The 21,748-nt window shown below is 35.5% G+C and overlaps 1 protein-coding gene across 2 annotated transcripts; it reads left to right on the forward strand.

Moving 5' to 3' along the window:
* Positions 1-1,459: 1,459 nt before the first annotated feature.
* On the forward strand, positions 1,460-20,241 carry LOC137616664 (sodium-dependent proline transporter-like). 2 transcript variants are annotated; one of them, XM_068346598.1, is made up of 14 exons: positions 1,460-1,556; positions 7,144-7,423; positions 8,149-8,280; positions 9,637-9,791; positions 10,317-10,390; positions 14,016-14,148; positions 15,598-15,732; positions 16,054-16,282; positions 17,065-17,177; positions 18,022-18,150; positions 18,859-18,958; positions 19,084-19,184; positions 19,321-19,491; positions 19,890-20,240. In XM_068346598.1, the coding sequence occupies exons 2-14, from the start codon at positions 7,153-7,155 to the stop codon at positions 20,025-20,027; spliced, it is 1,881 nt and encodes a 626-aa protein (XP_068202699.1). In that variant the 5' UTR covers positions 1,460-1,556; positions 7,144-7,152; the 3' UTR covers positions 20,028-20,240. The 2 variants fall into 2 exon arrangements, with proteins under 2 accessions (XP_068202699.1, XP_068202700.1); XM_068346599.1 differs by lacking the exon at positions 1,460-1,556 and adding an exon at positions 4,779-4,852 and having other exon boundaries at positions 19,890-20,241.
* Positions 20,242-21,748: the final 1,507 nt, after the last annotated feature.

Genomic DNA, 21,748 nt, shown 5'->3' on the forward strand with positions numbered 1-21,748 from the left:
TGTTGGTTATTAATATCTTAACTTTTTTTTTTTTTATAGAACTGTCTATAAGAAGCAATTTTATAGATACCGAAGTCTACAGTTTTATTAAGAATATAGTATAATTTCACCTCCAATTACATTATTAAAAAAGTTTCTGCTCCTTACCTAGGACAAAATATGATGAAATTTTAAACATTTTCATCTTTTATTATTATTATTATTATTATTATTATTATTATTATTATTATTATTAATATTATTATTAGCTAAGCTACAATCCTAGTTGGAAAAGCATGATGCTATAAGCCCTAAGGCTCCAACAAGGAAAATAGCCCAGTGAGGAAAGGAAGTAAGAAAATAAACTAAAAAAAAATAAGCACAATAAAAACAACAAATCTTACATATAAAACTATAAAAACTTCAAAATAACAAGAAGAGAAATAAGATAGAAAAGTGTGTCCGAGTGTACCCTCAAGTAAGAGAACTCTAACCTAAAAAAGTGGAAGACCATGGTACAGAGGCTATGGCACTACCAAGACTAAAGAACAAAGGTTTGATTTCGGAATGTCCTTCTCCTAGAAAATCTACTTACCATAGCTAAAGTTTCTTCTACCCTTACCAAGTAAAGTAGCCACTGAACAATTACAGTGCAGTAGTTAACCCTTGAACGAAGATGAATTGTTTGGTAATTCATCGGTTGTCAGGTGTATGAGGATATAGAAGAATGTGTAAAGAATAGGCTAGATTATTCTGCGTATGTGTAGGCAAATGTGTAAAGAATAGGCTAGACTATTCTGCGTAAGTGTGGGCAAATGTGTAAAGAATAGGCTAGACTATTCTGCGTAAGTGTAGGCAAATGTGTAAAGAATAGGCTAGACTATTCTGCGTAAGCGTAGGCAAATGTGTAAAGAATAGGCTAGACTATTCTGCGTAAGCGTAGGCAAATGTGTAAAGAATAGGCTAGACTATTCTGCGTACGTGTAGGCAAATGTGTAAAGAATAGGCTAGACTATTCTGCGTAAGCGTAGGCAAATGTGTAAAGAATAGGCTAGACTATTCTGCGTAAGCGTAGGCAAATGTGTAAAGAATAGGCTAGACTATTCTGCGTAAGCGTAGGCAAATGTGTAAAGAATAAGCTAGACTATTCTGCGTACGTGTAGGCAAAGTACAAAGGAGCCGTAACTAGAAAGAGGGATCCAATGTAGTGCTGTCTGGCCAATCAAAGGACACAATAGCAGGATAACACCAATTGCATAGGTGCAAAAAAGGATGGAAAATAAAAACAGCGCACAACTGAAGTGAATAATTGGGCAAGGTCTACTCTCTTATCTGATGCATTTTCCCATTTTGCCTCAAAATGTATGAGATACAAAGTGGATATTTGACAAGCAGGTTCGACAACCTGGTTCGACGAACCATTTGAACGTGTAAACCCCGCTTAAGTTGATAATCTCCATATCAAATTAGGTAGAAGATAAGAACGCTTCGCGTCGTCCCCAAGTGAGAATCACACAGACGTATGATTTGCAATCTTCAGTTTACCCCTTTATGGAGAAAGTTGGATTTACTATAAGGTGAGAGAATTGTGGTTCTTACTAGTTTTATTATTTAGTTTTTTCTTTATTAAATTACACTTTTTTAAAGTTTTTATAGTTTATATAGGAAATATTTATATATTTCATATGTTACTGTTCTTAGAATATTTAATTTCTCCTTATTTCCTTTCATCACTGGGCTATTTTCCCTGTTGGAGCTCCTGGGCTTATAGCATCCTACTTTTCCAACTAGGGTTGTAGCTTAGCAAATAATAATAATAATAATAATAATAATAATAATAATAATAACGTGCTTTTTTCCTATGTTGTATGGGACAAGCACAGTTGCCTTCTCTTTGAAGGACTTTGCTTTGGCTTTGGGGTAGACCGTAGTCTACATAGGCTGGAAATAAACGAACGATATGCGGTGTGAAATGCTGAATGCTTTGGACTGTATACGATAAAATGAATTATAAAAGGTCCTGCAGAGAGCAGGGTTCCCCTGTATTATAGGATCAGAAAAGCAGCCCTTAAATTAAAGTGCCGTCTAGAGCAGTCTCATTTTCACAGGCACTTACTCATATAATGCTTAAGGGTTGTGGTGGCCGATGTTGTAACGTCCCTGACTGGTGAATGCCAGACTGGGGTAAGAGTCCCGCTAAAACTCGTTAGTTTCTTTGATCGCTGCTACCTCACCATCCTTGTGAGTTAAGGATGTGGGGTTTTGGGGGAGTTTATAGGTCTATCTCCTGAGTCATCAGCAGCCATTGCCTGACCCTCCTTGGTCCTAGCTTGGGTGGAGAGGAATCTTGGGCGCTGATCATAATGTATATATGGTCAGTCTCTAGGGCACTGTCCCTTGTCCCTGCCATTCATGAGCGGCCTTTAAATCTTTAATAAAGTTGCACAGTGTATTTCAAGTTGTCAAAACTACAAAATCACCATCTGTGCAACCAGAAAAGTCGAAAATTGAAATATAATTACCAAACCTACTCTGAATAAGCATATAAGAAAAATGCACATTTATAAATGACTTTTTAATGTTTTATCAACAATTATCAATCTAAATTATAAACATCTGTATCCATGATCAGTGTAAACTGCTACTCCTTTTATTTACAACATCCCGAATTTAACCCCCTTTTCATTGCCTTGTTTTTCTAGCTTATCAAGTTAGTATATCGAACAAAATCCAATCATTATTGTTAGCCAAGCTATCACCCTGGTTAGAAAAGCAAAATGTTATAAGGGCTCAACAGGGAAGAATAGCCCAGTGAGGAAAGGAATTATCATTATTATTATTATTAATTGCTAAGCTACAACCCTAATTGGAAAAGCAGGATGCTATAAGCCCAGGGGCCCCAACAGGGAAAATAGCCCAGTGAAGAAAGGAAACAAGGAAAAATGAAAGATTTTAAGAACAGTAACAACAATAAAATAAATATTTCATATATAAACTTTAAATAACTCAACAAAACAAGAGGAAGAGAAATTAGATAGAATAGTATGCCCGAGTGTACCCTCAAGCAAGAGAATATGTATATAAGAAGTAATTAATCATTAACATAAAAATTCTTTAGATCAGTAACATCGTTAAAAGAGATCTGGCCATATGTAAACTATGAAAAAAGACTCATTTGAGCTTGTTCAACACAAAAACATTCGCTGAAAGTTCGAACCCCAGTCTGGCGATCACCAGTCTGGGACGTTACCAAATCGGCCACCACAGCACTATGTAGAGATTGGGAAGCGACTCTACTGTATTATTATTATTATTATTATTAATTGTTAAGCTACAACCCTAGTTGGAAAAGCAGGATGCTATAAGCCCAGGGGCTCCAATAGGGAAAATAGCCCAGTGAGGAAAGAAAACAAGGAAAAATAAAACATCTCAAGAAGAGTAACAGCATTAAAATAAATATTTCCTATATAAACTATAAAAACTTCAACAAAACAAGAGGGGATAATAAAGGATAGAATAGTGTGCCCGAGTGTACCCTCAAGCAAGAGAACTCTAACCCAAGACAGTGGGAGACCATGGTACAGAGGCTATGGCACTACCCAAGAATAGAGAACAATGATTTGATTTTGGAGCGTCCTTCTCCTAGGAGAGCTGCTAACCATAGCTAAAGAGTCTCTTTTACCCTTACCAAGAGGAAAGTAGCCACTGAACAATTACAGTGCAGTAGTTAACCCCTTGAGAGATGAATTATTTGGTAATCTCAGGTGTATGAGGATAGAGGAGAATATGTAGAGAATAGGCCAGACTATTCGGTGTGTGTGTGTAGGCAAAGGGAAAAAGAACCGTAACAAGAGAGAAGGATCCAATGTAGTACTGTCTGGCCAGTCAAAAGACCCCATAACTCTCTAGCGGTAGTATCTCAACGTGTGGCTGGTGCCTTGGCCAACCTACTACCCATATGCAATGCATCTTGACCAACACAAACTTCTAAATGATCAACTAATAAATTATGAATTAACGATGTCAACATAAATATATCATCTATAGTGGAAAGAGGTACTGTCCAAGCTTAACACAGGTTCGAGGGATATAAGAAAAATATTGGGCCATATATAAGTCTTGATTCTGAAAGAAGACGTAAGCAACCTCTTGCCTGAAAGATTATAATATTCCCTCATTTTCTCTTAAATTATTTAACTGTTAACTGTGTAATTTCTTAAGCATCTGTCCTGAATGTAGCCCAGTTACTCTAACTTGTTGGCTGATCGGCTACCAAAGAAGCTAGAGATTACAGTAACTTTCTTACAGCAGCCCTATTTTTTTTCTCTCTCTCTCATAAATGATTTAACTGTTAACTGTGTCATTTTTTAAGCCTCTGTCCAGAAAGTAACACAGTTACTCTAGCTTTCTGGTTTATCGGCTATCAAAGAAGATAGAGATTACAATAACTTTCTCTCCACAGCCTAATTTATATAACTGTGTACTGTGTCATTTTTTAAGCATCTGTCCTGAATATAGCCCAGTTACTCTAACTCTTTGGCTGATCGGCTACCAAAGAAGATAGAGATTACAATAACTTTCTCACGACAGCCTTGTAAACGCCTTATTTATTCTTTATCACAAAGGACCGACGGCAGGAACCTCTATCTTATTTTCACACACATTTATCTAAAAAAAAAAAAAACCTATTTACTATGTAGAGTATGAATTCAAGTGGCTGGACGCCCTTGAGACGAGTCTTATCTGTCTTGTGAAGAGTTCCCACCACAAAAAAGAAAAAAAAAAAAAAAAAAGTCGGTCAATTCTCTTGGTCATATGTCGACTTTAAGAACTCAGTATTGCACACCATTACCGTTTATACAAGACTTGAAAGGTTTGTTATAAAGTTTACTAATGTTTTTAGAACGTAGCCCCACAGGAGTTTGTGTGAACTAGTCTTCTAGCTTTCATTGATGTTCATCTTGCTTCAATATCTCTGAAACCATAGTCTAGACATCGTGACTGGAACATACAGTTAAAAACTTGCCGATAAAAACGGTAAATTCATGGCAACATTTATTCAAGGATTTTTAACGTTTAATAAAACGGATATATTGACGTAAATGAGTGATATGACGGTCACAAACCCATAAGAGATAATAACAAAGTAAGGTAAAATTACGGTCGCCTGTATTTTACTGAAATACGGATGAGAACAGTATAATTTCATGGAGACTTTTCGATTAAAATTACGTTTTTTTTTAGCAGTGTAGATCAGCCAAATATGCGCAATAAGCTTCTAGATTTACCCACTATGCATTTAGTGGAAAGTCTCTCCCTCGTTTATTTATTTCCTTGTTTTTTTCCTCACTGGGCTATTTTTCCCCGTTGGAGCCCCCTGGGCTTATAGCATCCTGCTTTTCCAACTAGGGTTGTAGCTTGGCTAATAATAATAATAATAATAATAATAATAATAATAATAATAATAATAATAATAATAATAATGCTTATCGTGATGAAGTATCAGAGAGAATTTACCCTTAAGTCAAGTGATTTCTAGAATCTACGACAGATTAAGCTTCACAAAATGACAAATTCCAAAGCTGGAGTAATGTGAACGGTGGTAATTTAATAAAAGCAAACATCCACTCGGACACGAGAGAAATCTCAAACAAAATCTAGAAGGAATAGTACACAGGAAGTTCCAATCAGGAACATAAGTGGATCAAACAAGACAAGCCCATCTGAGCCATGGACTCTGAATTACAGTATACGAGCTAGTTTATTTTAGCATTTTTCAGTCTGTGTGTGTGAAGCAGGCAGCTCTTCTTGCAGTCAGTGTGTGTAAAAAAAAGCCAGCTCTTCTTTCAGTCAGTGTCTGTGTAAAGCAGCCAGCTCTTGTTTCAGTCAGTGTGTGTAAAGCAGCCAGCTCTTCTTTCAGTCAGTGTGTGTGTAAAGCAACCAACTCTTCTTTCAGCCAGTGTCTGTGTAAAGCAGCCAGTACTGTTGGAAATAAATCAGGAAAAATTATTACAAAAAGATGCACTGTTAAAACATTTTTGAAAGATTCAGTACAGAGTTTCAGTGGCACTGCAAATTCTTCGATTGGCTAATGCGTGGCTATCAGGCTATTCAGTCAAGTGTATGCAAGATCTACATATACTAACTTTAGACTCTGAATATATGCTGCACTCTATAAGGTACAAATAATTCTAACGTGATTTTTTTGGACGTATCGTGGGTGTTAATTTTGGAATCAGCCAAAAACTGTATCGAAGTATCAGAACTATCAAGATAAATGTATTTGTTAGTTTGTTAACGGTAGCCTACACTACAATACCATCGTCCTAGTGTTAAATTAAATGTGTTCTCCATTTTGTTAGATGAAATTAAACGTTAAGGACTATCAAGAAACATTTATTACTGCACAAGGTCCTATGCTCTCTCTCTCTCTCTCTCTCTCTCTCTCTCTCTCTCTCTCTCTCTCTCTCTCTCTCTCTCTCGGTTATATTAGTTATAAGATTATACTATGTTGTAACTAATATCCACTATATATATATATATATATATATATATATATATATATATATATATATATATATATATATATATAATACTCCATTGGCTTCGTCAATTTCAAAGCCAATGAAGAACATACTTCGAAACATTAATTTACTCATTAACATTCTGTCACCTGACACAATTAGTATCGATTATTCTATAGCAAAAAATATTCCTCAAACTAGGAGAAGGACACTCCTAAATCAAACCATTGTTGTCTAGTCTTGGGTAGTGCCATTGCCTCTGTACCATGGTCTTCCACTGTCTTGGGTTAAAGTTCTCTTGCTTGAGGGTACACTCGGGCACACTATTCTTTCTTATTTTTCTTCCTCTTATTTTGTTAAGTTTTTATGGTTTTCATAAAAAATATCTATTTCAATGTTGTTACTGTTCTCAAAATATTTTATTTTTCCTTGTTTCCTTTCGTCACTGGGCTTTTTTTCCCTGTTGGAGCCCCTGGGCTTATAGCATCCTGCTTTTCTAACTAGGGTTGTAGCTTAGCAAGTAATAATAATAATAATAATAATAATAATAATAATAATAATAATAATAATAACAGCTACTAGTTGTTTATAGAACTGTGGATCTAGACCTATTGGATAACCTTCAAGTTTTTACCCACAGCCCAGCACAATGTCAGAACCGGCAGAGACGCTACATTCCATGATAGAAAATGAAGAGAAAGGAGATGAGAGTAACATGGAGGCAAGAAATAATTTGGCAATAACTGGTGAAACAAATAGAGAAGAATTCGACAGAGACGATGAAGGCGAAAGGGGAGAAGCCAAACAGGAAAGAGAGTTGTGGAGTACGAAGTGGGATTACTTATTCTCTCTCATTGGCCTAACCATAGGTCTAGGCAACGTCTGGAGGTTTCCTTTCGTCTGTTATAAAAACGGTGGAGGTAAGACGCTGGATCAATATATATATATATATATATATATATATATATATATATATATATATATATATATATATATATATATATATATATATATATATTGACTGTCCTTTCTAATCAAGAACACAGAGCTACTTCCATGATTGTGATATTGTATTTTTTTTTAAAAGATAGGCCTACATTTCTAAATATAGATTCTAGAGTTGCTATGTTACAGGTCTTGTAATCTCGTAAAATATAAATTATAAATTTAACAAATTCAGTTTAATTTAAAATGGAAATTATCTTGTCTTCCCCATATGTCAAGATTGTTCCCCAAACAAGTTTTCCATCTAGCTTTTTAATTGTTTCCCACCAAATTCAAAATTCAGCATTGAATAGGGAATGAAAATTACCAACGGCAAAATTGAAGGGGTGTTTGTTTCTGAAAGTGGCATAAATTTTATACCAAAATAATTTTTAGTTTTACCCAAATATCACTTAAATATTTGACCCAAACATTCACTCTTTCCTTGGAGACGTGAGCGTCATGACCACTAGAGAGAGAGAGAGAGAGAGAGAGAGAGAGAGAGAGAGAGAGAGAGAGAGAGAGAGAGAGAGAGTTTATACTATTATTCTACATGGAATACCTACCCCGTGCGTGCAGTTATAACCATTTTCCCCCAATTATTCCTTATAAACATATAAATTATGATGAAATAATTTCAAGAACGCAACAATTCTTTCAGGTGCTTTCCTGATACCCTACCTAACTATGTTGATGATGGTGGGAATTCCCGTCTATATGTTGGAGACAGCGACTGGACAGTTCTCTTCGAGTGGCTGTCTCACTATCTACTCTGTGTGTCCTATGTTCAAAGGTAAGATTCAAAGAGAGAGAGAGAGACAGAGAGAGAGAGAGAGAGAGAGAGAGAGAGAGAGAGAGAGAGAGAGAGAGAGAGAGTTCTCTTCGGGTGGCTGTCTCACTATCTACTCAGTGTGTCCTATGTTCAAGAGAGAGAGAGAGAGAGAGAGAGAGAGAGAGAGAGAGAGAGAGAGTTCTCTTCGAATGGATGTCTATCTACTGTGTCTCCTATGTTCAAAGGTATGATTGAGAGAGAGAGAGAGAGAGAGAGAGAGAGAGAGAGAGAGAGAGAGAGAGATCTATTGTGTGTAGCCTACGATGTTCAAAGGTAAGATTCACAGAGAGAGAGAGAGAGAGTTTACGATTTAGTCTTTACTGTAATCATTCTGGTTCCTGGATGGATAGATGTTACTGGTTCTCATAATTATTAGTCACTGCCAGGCCCTCCCAGGTCCTAGCTTGGATGGAGAGGGATCTTTGGCGCTGATCATATGTAAATATGGTCAGTTTCAAGGGCATTGTCCTGCTAGCTAAGGGCATTGTTACTGTCCCTTGCCTCTGGCATTCATAAGTAAACCTTTGAACGAAATATCCTAGAAGAATATATGAGAAAAGATGAACCCGTTTGTACACTGTTGTTGTTGTTGTTGTTGTTATTATTGTTAACGGTATTATGCGATTTTGGAGAGCTTTATACCATATATTAAATAGTCTCATTGTGGTCGTAATTGCAAAATTACGACACACGCAAATAAGAACTACTATTGAAATATTGCTTCAGTAAAGGCTGGACTTCGTGGAATATATAAAATTATTTTCTATTTTCGGTATGAAACGCCATCTTCCTTCACATGAATATCAGTCATTAATCATTATTCTTAATTTCTAATTATCATGTTAATGAGGTAATGTTATATATATATATATATATATATATATATATATATATATATATATATATATATATATATATATATATATATATATATATATATATATATACGATGCTGAAATAAAAGATGTTTTTAAATCTATTTTGATTGTGTAAAATGGAAGATAGAGAAATATAAAAACTAGAGATACAACTGAATTATCATTATTACTAATCAAGTTACAAACCTGCTTGGAAAACCTGAATGCTACAAGCCCATGGGCTCCTACAGGGAAAGTATCCCAGAGAGGAGAGGCAATAAGGAAATAGCAAATAAACTATATATAAATAATGAATACAAGATGTGAAATATCTTAAGGTTAGTAACAACGTTAGAATCGAGAAGTTTTATGTATAAAACGAAATTTGTTTCAACCTGTTCAGCAATAAATGTTTTTTAATTAAACGCTCCTAATAGAGATTTCATTTTACCCATTTCAGGCGTCGGTTACTCGTGCACCATACTGAATTACATCTTTATGATGATGTACAGCATTGTGATTACGTATCCAATTCTCTTTCTGTGGCACTCATTTTCACTGGAAGTACCTTGGACGCACTGTAACAACGCGTGGAATACTGACAATTGCACTTTGGTAAGTAGGCCTGTGTGTCGGTTCTCTGTTCTGGACACAATATAACAACGCATGAAATACTTACAACTGCATTTTGGTAAGTAGGCCTATGTATCCATTGTCTGTTCTGGACACACTGTAACAACGTATGGAATACTGACAATTGCAATTTGGTAAGTAGGCCTATGTGTCCATTGTCTGTTCTAGACGCACTGTAACGTGTGGAATACTGACAATTATACTATGGTAAGTAGGCCTATGTGTCCATTGTCTGTTCTGGACACACTATAGCAACATGTGGAATACTGACAATTTCACTTTGGTAAGTAGGCCTATGTATCCATTGTCTAAGCTAGGAAGAGCATGGCATTTTTGGTTACTGGAATAACGTGTGGTTTCATGATTAAGATCTTTGAAATTTTGACATTAAACAGGTTTGAATATCATAATATAGCTAGGGGAAATTGACATAACGCTTAGACCCGAGTGTCTATGTTGGCTGAGTAAGCAAAACTGAGTTCTAATTATCTTACCCTATATTTCCAGGCCTCATCCAGAAATTTTTTGGATGAAAAGGAAGGAACGTCAGGCCTCCTCTCCCCAGCTGATGAATTTTTCCAGTAAGGCAATAAGTAGATTTTTAACTTTTTTTTTTTAATGGTCAGTAACGTTAACCTTAGAAAATTAGTTCATGATTATTTCAAGATAAACTTAGATGAAGCGAATTTTCCCCTTTAGTTAATTTGAAATTAAATCCTTCCTTTCAGTTATTATTATTATTATCATTATTATCATTATTATTATTATTATTATTATTATTATATATATATATATATATATATATATATATATTGTCTATGAGAACATCTAGATAAGGTGATCTATTGTCGTAGGACTAATAAAAAACATATTTTGATTTTACCCCATATCTTTACCATGCAATAATCTTATCTAGTTTCAGATACGAGGTTCAGCAACCAAAGGTTTGTGCTAAAGATGTAAGATCAAAGTAATAAACAAGCTTGCAAGTATAATATAATAAAATATGAAAAGTGACGGACTAAGTAGGCTACCCTGAGGAACACCGAAGCTTACAGGCCTTCAGTGACTGCAGTCATTATAAGGCCCATCAAGAACTACTCTTTATAGTATAATAGTTTCAAAATCAGTAATGAGAACATACAATGGTCCACGAACTTCCATATGTGTAAGATACTCTCCCATTAATGCTAAGATTACAAGAAAAAATGTTGGCAATATCTACTTACTTTATTGTGAATAATAATATCAAGTATGAAGGGTCATGCTGAGGTCTCACTGTCACAGTTCGTTGATGGCGGGACACACGCACAAGACTCGGAACTCTGAATTCACGGGACACTGACATTTGAACAATAACAACCCTAATTGGAAAAGCAGGATGCTATAAGCCCAGGGGCCCCAACAAGGAAAATAGCCCAGTGAGGAAAGGAAACAAGGAAAAATTGAATATTTTAAGAACAATAACATTAAGATGAATATTTCTTATAACTAACATTTGAAATTTTTTTGATTTACTTCGCTCGTACAAATAAACATTATGGAAATACCATAGATAGATTATCATTAAACATCTTGTAAGAAAACGAATCAATGGCATAAAAAAAAAACCTGAGATGTATAGGCCTACACCGTGAAGAGATCTGAATTATAATGGATGGTCAGACTTAAGAAAAATCTTCAGCTAACTGAACGACAATGCCAAAGATTAATATAAACTTCGGTGAGTGGATATTCCATAGACAAGTGATAATGAAAGAATAATATTTCTTCGGCATATACCGCAGTCCAATAATGTTAAAATGCATTGCTAATATATCTATTATCTGTGCAATTGAAGGAGAGGCGGAACGAATATTTTTGAAAATTATTTTTACAATAATGATAACTAAAATTACTCTAGTGCCATATGTGGATGAGATCACGGTGAGGGGCAGATGGAGATGGTTTGGTCATGCTCTTCGCACTCCCCAAAAGAGATTAATTCAGCAAACTGTCAACTGGGCTCCACAAGACACTAAAAGAGTTGAAAGGCCTACACCTACATGGCTTAGGACTATGAAGCGTGAAGTAGGAAAGGACGAATGGAGAAGTATTGATTTAAAATCTCAAGATAGAGATGACTGGCGAAATTTAACTGAGGCTCTTTGCGTCAATAGGCGTAGTAAGAGATGAACTAAAATTCAATTGAGTTCCATTTGGGTTGAAATATATATATATATATATATATATATGTCTATGAGAACATCTAGATAAGGTGATCTATTGTCGTAGGACTAATAAAAAACATATTTTGATTTTACCCCATATCTTTACCATGCAATAATCTTATCTAGTTTCAGATACGAGGTTCAGCAACCAAAGGTTTGTGCTAAAGATGTAAGATCAAAGTAATAAACAAGCTTGCAAGTATAATATAATAAAATATGAAAAGTGACGGACTAAGTAGGCTACCCTGAGGAACACCGAAGTTTACAGGCCTTCAGTGACTGCAGTCATTATAAGGCCCATCAAGAACTACTCTTTATAGTATAATAGTTTCAAAATCAGTAATGAGAACATACAATGGTCCACGAACTTCCATATGTGAAAGATACTCCCCCTTTAGTGCTAAGATTTCAAGAAATAATGTTGGCAATACTTACTTACTTTATTGTGAATTATAATATCAAGTATGCAGGGTCATGCTGAGGTCTCACTGTCACAGTTCGTTGATGGCGGGACACACACACACACACACACACGACTCGGAACTCTGAATTCACGGGACACTGACAACATTTGAACAATAACAACTCCCAAAATGTTCAACACAGCAGCATGAGAAAGTAGTGTTTCTCAGTACACTACACTGTCTGAGTTTTGTAACATTGGCATAAAAAATGGCATTATAGTCTCATTCCATCGTTTTCCGCTATTCGCACGGGAGAGCTAATGAGTGGGGTAGATTTAAAAGAAATATTCCATATATATTTTGAACAAGAGTCCGTGATTTACTTAAGGTAGAACAATCTTAAACGAACGAACGAACGGATGGGCTAGACTGATGGCAACTGTCCAGCTGAGTGAAAAATTAATTTTAGTGACTGGAAATAGGTTCACTGGGACATATTTCGAATAAGAAATAGAAACTAACAAATTAGTGGGAGTGCTAATATCAACTTGAGTCTTTGAAAGTCCATTGGCAGGGAGAATTAGATGAAGAAAAATTATAGATGTAGACAGTATTAGCACATTCAAAATGGCAATAATGAAATTAGTAAGGAAATTGTACGGGAATAAGCGAAACATCGAACCGTAAAGAATATAGATATAGACTAAACTGATTTGATTATAGGAGTATTGAAGATAGCTGGTAAAATATGTGATAATACTTACAAAGAGGCAAGTAGAAAAAAATATGGGTCTAGGCTTCCTATCAAAATAACTTGATAAATGTATAACTTAAATTTATTATTATTATTATTATTATTATTATTATTATTATTATTATTATTATTATTATTATTACTAGCTAAGCTCCAACCCTAATTGGAAAAGCAAGATGCTATAAGCTCAAGGGCTCCGACAGGGAAAAATAGCCAAGTGAGGAAAGAATGTAAGGAAATAAATAAACGATCTGAAAAATAATGAACAATTAAAACAAAATATTTCAAAAACAGTAACGACATCAAAACAGATATTTTTAAAATAAACTTTAAGAAGACTTATGTCAGCCTGTTCAACATCAAAACACTTGCTGTAAGTTTGAACTTTCGAAGTTCTACCAATTCAACTACCCGATTAGGAAGATCATTCCACAACTTGGTCACAGCTGGAATAAAACTTCTAGAATACTGTGTAGTATTGAGCCTTATTACATAAATGACATTTTTCATCTTATCTTTCCAGCAACAAGATTCTGGAAGTATCCGACAGCGTGACTGTGCTAGGAGGATTCCAGCGGCCTCTGGAAAAAAAAAAAGAATTAACCAATAAGAAAATTTACTTCAAGCAAGAAAATTCTAACCATTTATTACATAGATAACACTTTTCATCTTATCTTTCCAGCAACAAGATTCTGGAAGTATCCGACAGCGTGACTGCGCTAGGAGGATTCCAGCGGCCTCTGGAAAAAAAAGAATTAACCAATAAGAAAATTTACTTCAAGCAAGAAAATTCTAACCATTTATTACATAGATAACACTTTTCATCTTATCTTTCCAGCAACAAGATTCTGGAAGTGTCCGACAGCGTGACTGTGCTAGGAGGATTCCAGTGGCCTCTGGTGATATCAGCGACCCTCTTCTGGATCATGACTTTCCTCTGTGTTTTCAAAGGCATCAAGGTCCTCGGAAAGGTAATTTGGAAATCTTTCGTTATTACTATACTCTTATAAAGGTTTATTTTGGATCAACAGTTAGAAAGGATGAATGAGGTAGTGACTGCTGCTTTGCATTTACTCTTATGTAAGTTTCTTCAAGAATTTTTTTTTTTTGGGGGGGGATGAGGCTAGTAAGGTGATTCCTATTTGCTGTTATAATTCAATTCTTGTTTGCGTCCTTTGATTAGTTCATTTTTTTTATTTATTTGCTTACGATCATTAATCATCTCTGTTTTTCTCTTTTATCATATTTACATATTGCTACTACTACTACTACTACTACTACTACTACTACTACTACTACTACTAGATTAATATTTCTAAAAATTCAGTTACAAAGAAAGTTTTCGACTACCTGCTCGATTTTCCTTTTCTCGTAACCTCTCTTTGTATTTTTATTTTCACTACATTTTACGGAAATATTAATGTGGATTTGTTACCCTATTTTTAGAATCCTGTTGTTTTGAGTGATTTATAATAGCAATAATAATAAGTATCTATTAATTAGTCTACGGGTAAAAGATTAACAGCCTTTGCCACTAATGGCTTCTTCGTGAAAGGTAATGGCATACATGTTGGTATCAATACTTTAATTGTATCAAAGCCAAACTTAAACCCTCTCATTGTATATATATATATATATATACAGTATATATATATATATATATATACAGTATATATATATATATATATATATCCTTTTCTGAGTGGGGATACCTTAACGTGGTAAAAGGGTTTAGATACCACCATGATCAGCAAAGCTGTATTAGTCAGGGACACCCATACTAGATTGGTTTGCTGTGAATGATCTGACAAAAGTTTCCCACTATTATCAATCCGTACTGGACAGCGTGGTGATAAAAACTGGCCAAACCTCAGACATAAATAAAGACATGTCTGAGGATTTTGTCCTGAGGTGGACAATAAACGGCTGCATTTGTTATATATATATATATATATATACAATATATATATATATATATATATACAGTATATATATACAGTATATATATATGTATATATATATATATATATATACAGTATATATATATGTATGTATATATATATATATATATACATATATATATACTGTATATATATATATATATATATGCGTTTGTGTGTGTGCTTGTATTTTTGTATAATTATATCAGAATTATATTTAAACACTAGAACTAAGCCAATCTATATTCTCTACTCATATATATAACCGTAGAATCATATTGGTAAGAAAGGTATATATACTTTAAAATATATTCTTAAAATGCACCAAGCTATCAATAACTGTCAATTTAAACAGTGCACTAGAAGCAATACACCCCTTGCCCTGTTTGGTACTTGAAAATATAACTCATCTTTAATGCTTTTATATATATATATATATATATATATATTATTACTTTACCATCAATTTCCCTTTTCCAGCTGATGTGGTTCACGGCTACATTTCCCTTCGTCATCATGTTCATCCTACTCATCCGTGGCCTGACTCTACCTGGAGCCTGGACTGGCATTTACTACTATCTCAGTCCAGACCTGAACAAACTCTTGGAACTGAAAGTATTACTTATGTTGATATTTACTTTGAACCTATTAGATTGCTAGTCCACTTATGAAGGTTATTTAAACCGAATCATAGCTCTTGTTCAATGCATTTAGTGTATGTACAATTGTGATAACAGAAATTGTTGCCAATGATTCATACTTATGCATAATATGCAGTTTTAATTTACTGCTTCCAATCTGTTCCCTTTAACATTCAAAATTTACATGATTCTCAACATCTGCTAACTAGATTTCTATTCAGTTTCACTAGCTGACTCATTATCAGTCAAGAAAAGTCACCTGAACTGAAACTAATGCTATATCATTTCTGACCAGGTCTGGGCAGCTGCTGCAGCTCAAATCTTCTACTCACTAGGACCGGGCTATGGGGTCTTGATAACCCTGGGCTCCTACAACAAGTTCAGGAACAAGTGCATAAAGGACGCCATCACCATCCCGATCCTGAACTGCCTGACTTCCATTTTCTCTGGCTTTGTAGTCTTTGCCGTCCTGGGATTCATGGCCCACAGAGCTGGCACAACCGTAGACAAGGTCACGGCCGCAGGTTAGGTCGTATTTCATTTGGACGATTGCCGTAGCGCAAGAGCTCTTGGCCTGCATCTTCAATGCAGGACGATCTAATGCCTGCCTGCCCGTTAAGACCCTTTCGCTGTTTGTCTCTTCCAAGGGGATAATACCACAAGAGCACCTCACGCTATTCACATTGCTTGATAGTCACTTCAGTGTAATTTGACCTAAAACAGAACCCATTATTCTTTGTTTAGCCTTTCACTTCATCTCCACTGCCTTTCTTCCATTTTGCAGTCCCACTTCTCTTAACTTTTACTTCTTGTGTAGATGTAACTGCAGGGTTCCCCTTTCACCCGTTGCTCATTGGCGCTGACTGGTCTGTGTGGCCCTAGCTCCATGCCATATGGCTCAAGATATCAAAATCACAAACCACTTTTTGCCTAATTATGTCAGATTATCATCAGGTTGTCCTTTATATGGGTCTTTGCATTGAAATAAAGCCTCGAGTATGCACCATAAGGATATGAAGGGGGGAGCTAATAGTGGTTAGAAATAGGTTGAGATTCTATTCCTTGTTTCATTTGAAAATGCTTCCACTTATCCTATTGGATTTTAGTTCCATTTTCCCTATTAAACAGTCTCTTTACAGTACTAATTATTATTATTGATTTCTTGTAAGTTTTAGTAACACTTGGTAATTATCCTTACACTTAACTCTCTTCTCTTATCCAAGAATGAAACTATATAATTAGTGAATAAACTATTACGGATTTTTTTCTCTACTTTTTAAAGTTACTTGGATACATTTACTTACAGGTCCATCCTTGGCTTTCATCATCTACCCAGAAGCCCTGTCACTGATGCCCGCTGCACCGATTTGGTCTTTCCTCTTCTTTCTCACTCTGTTCTTTGTAGGAGCCGATTCCATTGTGAGTAGAGTAGAATGATGTTCTGTCTCTTTCTCTGTTTCTTGTTGCTGGCTTTCTTTAATTGGCTGTCTCTCTCTCGCCTTCTGCTTAGTTTTAATATACTATTTCTATATCTAAAAGTCTGTGCAACATACACTTCTAATCCAGCTGTCTGAAACAACAAATAACAAATTCTAACCTGAACCAGGAGCTATTCATTAATATTGATAATCAATGATGAGAGTTGATAAAAGTTGAAGACGAAATTTGAATTCCAATATGGTTTTTGAGCCTCAAATGGAAATTATTTAAATCATAGAGTAGAGCTTTGGTTCATATCACAGTTCTTCATCAATCATTATCTAGCTAACCCCTCACGCATAACAGAATTGGAGTCCTTACTCTTTTTTTTTGGCCCAAGGACCACCAGAATTTATTTGTAATCTATATGTCACGTTTTGAGACATTTTGTGGATTTTCCAGTTTTAAACCGGTATACACTTACAGGACACACACAGTCAGATTGCCCCTAGCTTTCGTTCTTAGACCAATGGTCATAACCCCAAAAAGCCTACAGGCCTAAACAAATAAGTTTGCTTCGATGGGTTCTAGGGTAGCCTACCCCATCCGATCAGGTTTTTAATCCACCCTTTCAGGTATATTTGCACTGATAATCCTTTACCGGTGCACAGGTCAGTGTGGTAACATTCCAAAACACAGACATAGGTGTGACATAACCTAGGTAACTCTTCGTTGTCAGAAGTAACAAGATACTATGAATCATAGCATTGCTAATGAAATACAAGCCTCTTATCAATTCATGGTAGATCTAATAAAATAATGACTTTACCTATGCTCTGCCCAGTTCGTTCACGTGGAGACAGCTGTTCTGGTGATCACCGACGAACTGCCCCAGTATAGGTCTAAGCGAGGTCTTATCACCGCATTTGTATGCGTAGTTTCTTTGGCTGGGACTCTCCTCTTCTGTACACGGGTAAGTATTTGGAGTATTCCGGTATTATCATTTGCAATATCATCATTCGCACCTTTTCGATGTTTTGATCATACTGAATTTAGCCGGTAAAAAGTGCCCGTATCACCCAACGAAATTGTTCAGTGTTAGAAATGTTGTGATAGACAGTATAAATGCTGTCAAATTCATCATTGTTTTAGAAAATTAGGTGCACTGTATATATATATATATATATATATATAGTAGTCTACATAAGGAAAATTGAAAGTTGTGTATATGTAGAATTGCTCAACAGTTTCGTCCGCCAATGGACCTCTTCTTGAAGCGTTTATTATACAAAGAAATATTACACAAGTTTGTACATACAGGAAAGGCTTCAAATAAAAAAAAAAGATATAATTATACTATTAATAGTATAAATATATCTTCTTTTTTTTTATTTGAAGCCTTTCTTGTATGTACAAACTTGTGTAATATTTCTTTGTATAATAAACGCTCCAAGAAGAGGTCCATTGGCGGACGAAACTTGAGCATTTCTACATATACACAACTTTCAATTTTCCTTATGTAGACTACTATATATTGACTTATCTTCGTGCTGAGGAAGATTACATCTGTAATATATATATGTATATGTATATATATATATATATATATATACTAGCACAAAAGTTTAATCTACGGAAAGTAATTGGACGACTGAACGGTTCCATATCTTCTGCTATACAGGGAGGCATCTACTGGCTGACTCTTGTAGACCAATTTTGTGCTTCATACACCATCATTCTCAACAGTCTCAGTGAACTATTGGTTTTTGGACTCATTTACGGCAAGTTATTATTCTTATCTTCCTACTATGTTTGGAAACATTAATGTAGATAGAAAATACTAATCACACCATAGTGTTCATTTGTTACATTCATTATTTTGAATATTTAACTAACCTTCTCACAGGAGCTGGACGAACAGTGCGCGACTTGCAAATGATGACCAAAACCCGCATCAGCTACATCTGGTACCTGGCTTGGCTAGTGATCTCTCCGGTGGTTTTACTTGTAAGTTCCTTATACGAATCTTTAATATATGATTTAGCCCAATCACTTTCATAAAAAGCATTTCTATACAGTAACAGGTCTTGCCGTTAAGAATTAGTGAAGACATCCCTTATGAAAATTTTTGATTTCTTAACAGGTGATACTCGGAAATCTCCTCTTTGGAGACGTCCAAGCCAGCTATAGAGGCGAGGTCTTTCCACCGTGGGTGCAAGCACTTGGATGGCTCACGGCAATCGTCTCTATGCAAGCAATTCCGTCGTATGTGATCTATTACCTGAGTCGTGCCTCGAGTGGGAGTTTGAAAAAGGTAGGCCTTTCGATTTCCTTGCTCATAGCTTCGCGTGTTATTTGGTCATAGCTAGACCTAGGAGGTTTGATTCATCCTTTCTTTATGAGTTTGGAATCTGGTTTCTTTTGATGAATTATTTTGGAGCATTATTTTATTGATACAAAACACATTCAGCAATGTAATATAGATGCTCATTATTTATGGAAGGCTGTTGGATGCTATCAGATGGTAGGGAAGTTTCCTCAGAAAAATGTGGCAACATTTTAGTTTGGTGGACTAAAGATGAAAAACATAATTTGATCAGTTGTACAGTAACTTAGGAAAAGTGTCTTAGGTGCTGGAAATGTCTTTTATTACTTGGAATCTTTTGATTGTGTGATTTGAAGTACAAAAAAAAAAAAAAACCTTCTTTTCAGAGGGTTAAGCAAGGGCTTAATCCAACCTCAAACTGGGGACCTACACAGGAGGAGAACAAAACTGCTTGGAGACAGCATTGCCTGGAATATCCCCTCAGAAGTAGAATCCTGCATCCTGATATTTTGAAGAAAAAATAACCATCTTATCTAAGCCTTCCTATCAAGCATCAATGCACCTTGATACCATGAAAAAATAACATTCCAGCCAGCAATGGTTTCGCACTCAAACTATACATATATGTGATATATTCTTTATATAACTTTCACTTTATATTATAAATCCAGGTTAACGAAGAACGTTTCCTAAGCTTCCATATCAGTGCACATTCATACTATGACAGGACTGAAATAGATAGCTATTTATTTCTATTATTTTTTTTATACTAGAATTTCTTTTATTAGTTAGAAAAAACAACCAATATACAAAGTGTTTCATTTTCCTTTCACATAATTTATCAATATCAAAACAGTGCTGAAATAGTTTTCAGTCTTGAGAGGCTTGAAGGTTAAAGGGCCCCTCATGAATGGCAAGGGCAAGGGACAGTGACATTGCTCTATCAAGCACGACAATGCCCTAGACACTGACCATATATACATATGATCAGCGCCCAAGCCCCTCTCCTCCCAAGCTAGGACCAGGGAGGGCCAAGCAATGGCTGCTGATGACTCAGCAGATAGACCTATAGGCTCCCCCAATCCTCAGCTCAGAAGGATGATGAGGTTGCAGTGACCAAATAAACTAACGAGTTTGAGCGGGACTCAAACCCCAGTCTGGCGATCACCAGTCAGCGACGTTACCAAATTAGTCACCCCAACCCCTTCCAATTCCTTGATTCCTAAGGTTTGAAGAAATAGTAAGTAAATCTTCATATATTTTTACATCAAATCTAGAGGACAGAGCCAAGCATCCTAGAGTCTGACCATATATACTGATCAGTGCCCAATGTCCCTCTCCATCAAGCTAGATCATAGAGGGCCAGGCAATGGCTGCTGATGACTCAGCAGGTAGGTCTGAGTATTTGAGGATATTGATATCAATTGGAGAGTGTGCATCAGGCAACCGACCCCTTAATGTAGGGATAATAGTGGGAAAGAAGATATTGATTGACAAAAGATTACCTGCAAGAGTAAATTATTTTTTCTTATTAATGCCAAGTGAAACATAATGTGACTGTATCTTTGTAGCTCTAATATATGCCACAGTCATATCCATATACTTAGTTATACTTATGGCTAAATACGATCAAAATTTTCCTGCCTCGGTAAAGGGTAGAAGGGTTCTAAATGGGCAAGGTTTATCTAGAGGTATTCTCAGCCAAGTTTTTTTCTTTAATTTTATTTACAAGTCATGATATAAAGTTAATCTTTTAATGTCTGTTAAGTTGGCAAAAGTGCCTTATTCCTATCTTTGTACTATGATTTCTGTGTGAAGATTGTATTTTCTATTTTATAATTTAGTGACTTTAAACATTCATTTTACTAGCATACCCAACAGAAATAATAATGCTTCTTTTCTTCATCTTGCCATCAACTTTACATTCATTTTCTCTTACATTGCAAGGATGTGAATTATATTGGCCAAACTGTCATGCACTTGACTAGAAGTGTAACAGTACATCTGGACAGTTAAAATAGAATGACGTTACGACTTTTTTTTTTGAGAATGATAAACTGACTCGTACACCTACTTTGTTTCATTGAAAATAAGTGAAGCTATGCCAATACAGAACTTTGTCTAAGATTGGCCATTAAATAGTAACGTATTAAAGAGACTAAGGGGCCTGGTGTTGGGGGCCTTTACAACCTGAAGCCCAAGTCTGAACTGGTGTCTCGTCATCCATTGGCTTAACGATGCTTAT

The sequence above is a fragment of the Palaemon carinicauda genome, chromosome 22 (genome assembly GCF_036898095.1).
Source record: "Palaemon carinicauda isolate YSFRI2023 chromosome 22, ASM3689809v2, whole genome shotgun sequence".
In the NCBI taxonomy this organism is placed as follows: domain Eukaryota; kingdom Metazoa; phylum Arthropoda; class Malacostraca; order Decapoda; family Palaemonidae; genus Palaemon; species Palaemon carinicauda.

What these genes read in the sequence shown, in the direction of transcription:
- LOC137616664 (XM_068346598.1), top strand. Translation starts at nt 7,153, where the DNA reads ATGTCAGAACCGGCAGAGACGCTACATTCCATGATAGAAAATGAAGAG. An exon ending in CCAGCTGATGAATTTTTCCA is followed by an intron (nt 10,391 to 14,015) that starts GTAAGGCAATAA and finishes TTATCTTTCCAG; the next exon opens with CAACAAGATTCTGGAAGTGT. An exon ending in AGACAAGGTCACGGCCGCAG is followed by an intron (nt 16,283 to 17,064) that starts GTTAGGTCGTAT and finishes ATTTACTTACAG; the next exon opens with GTCCATCCTTGGCTTTCATC.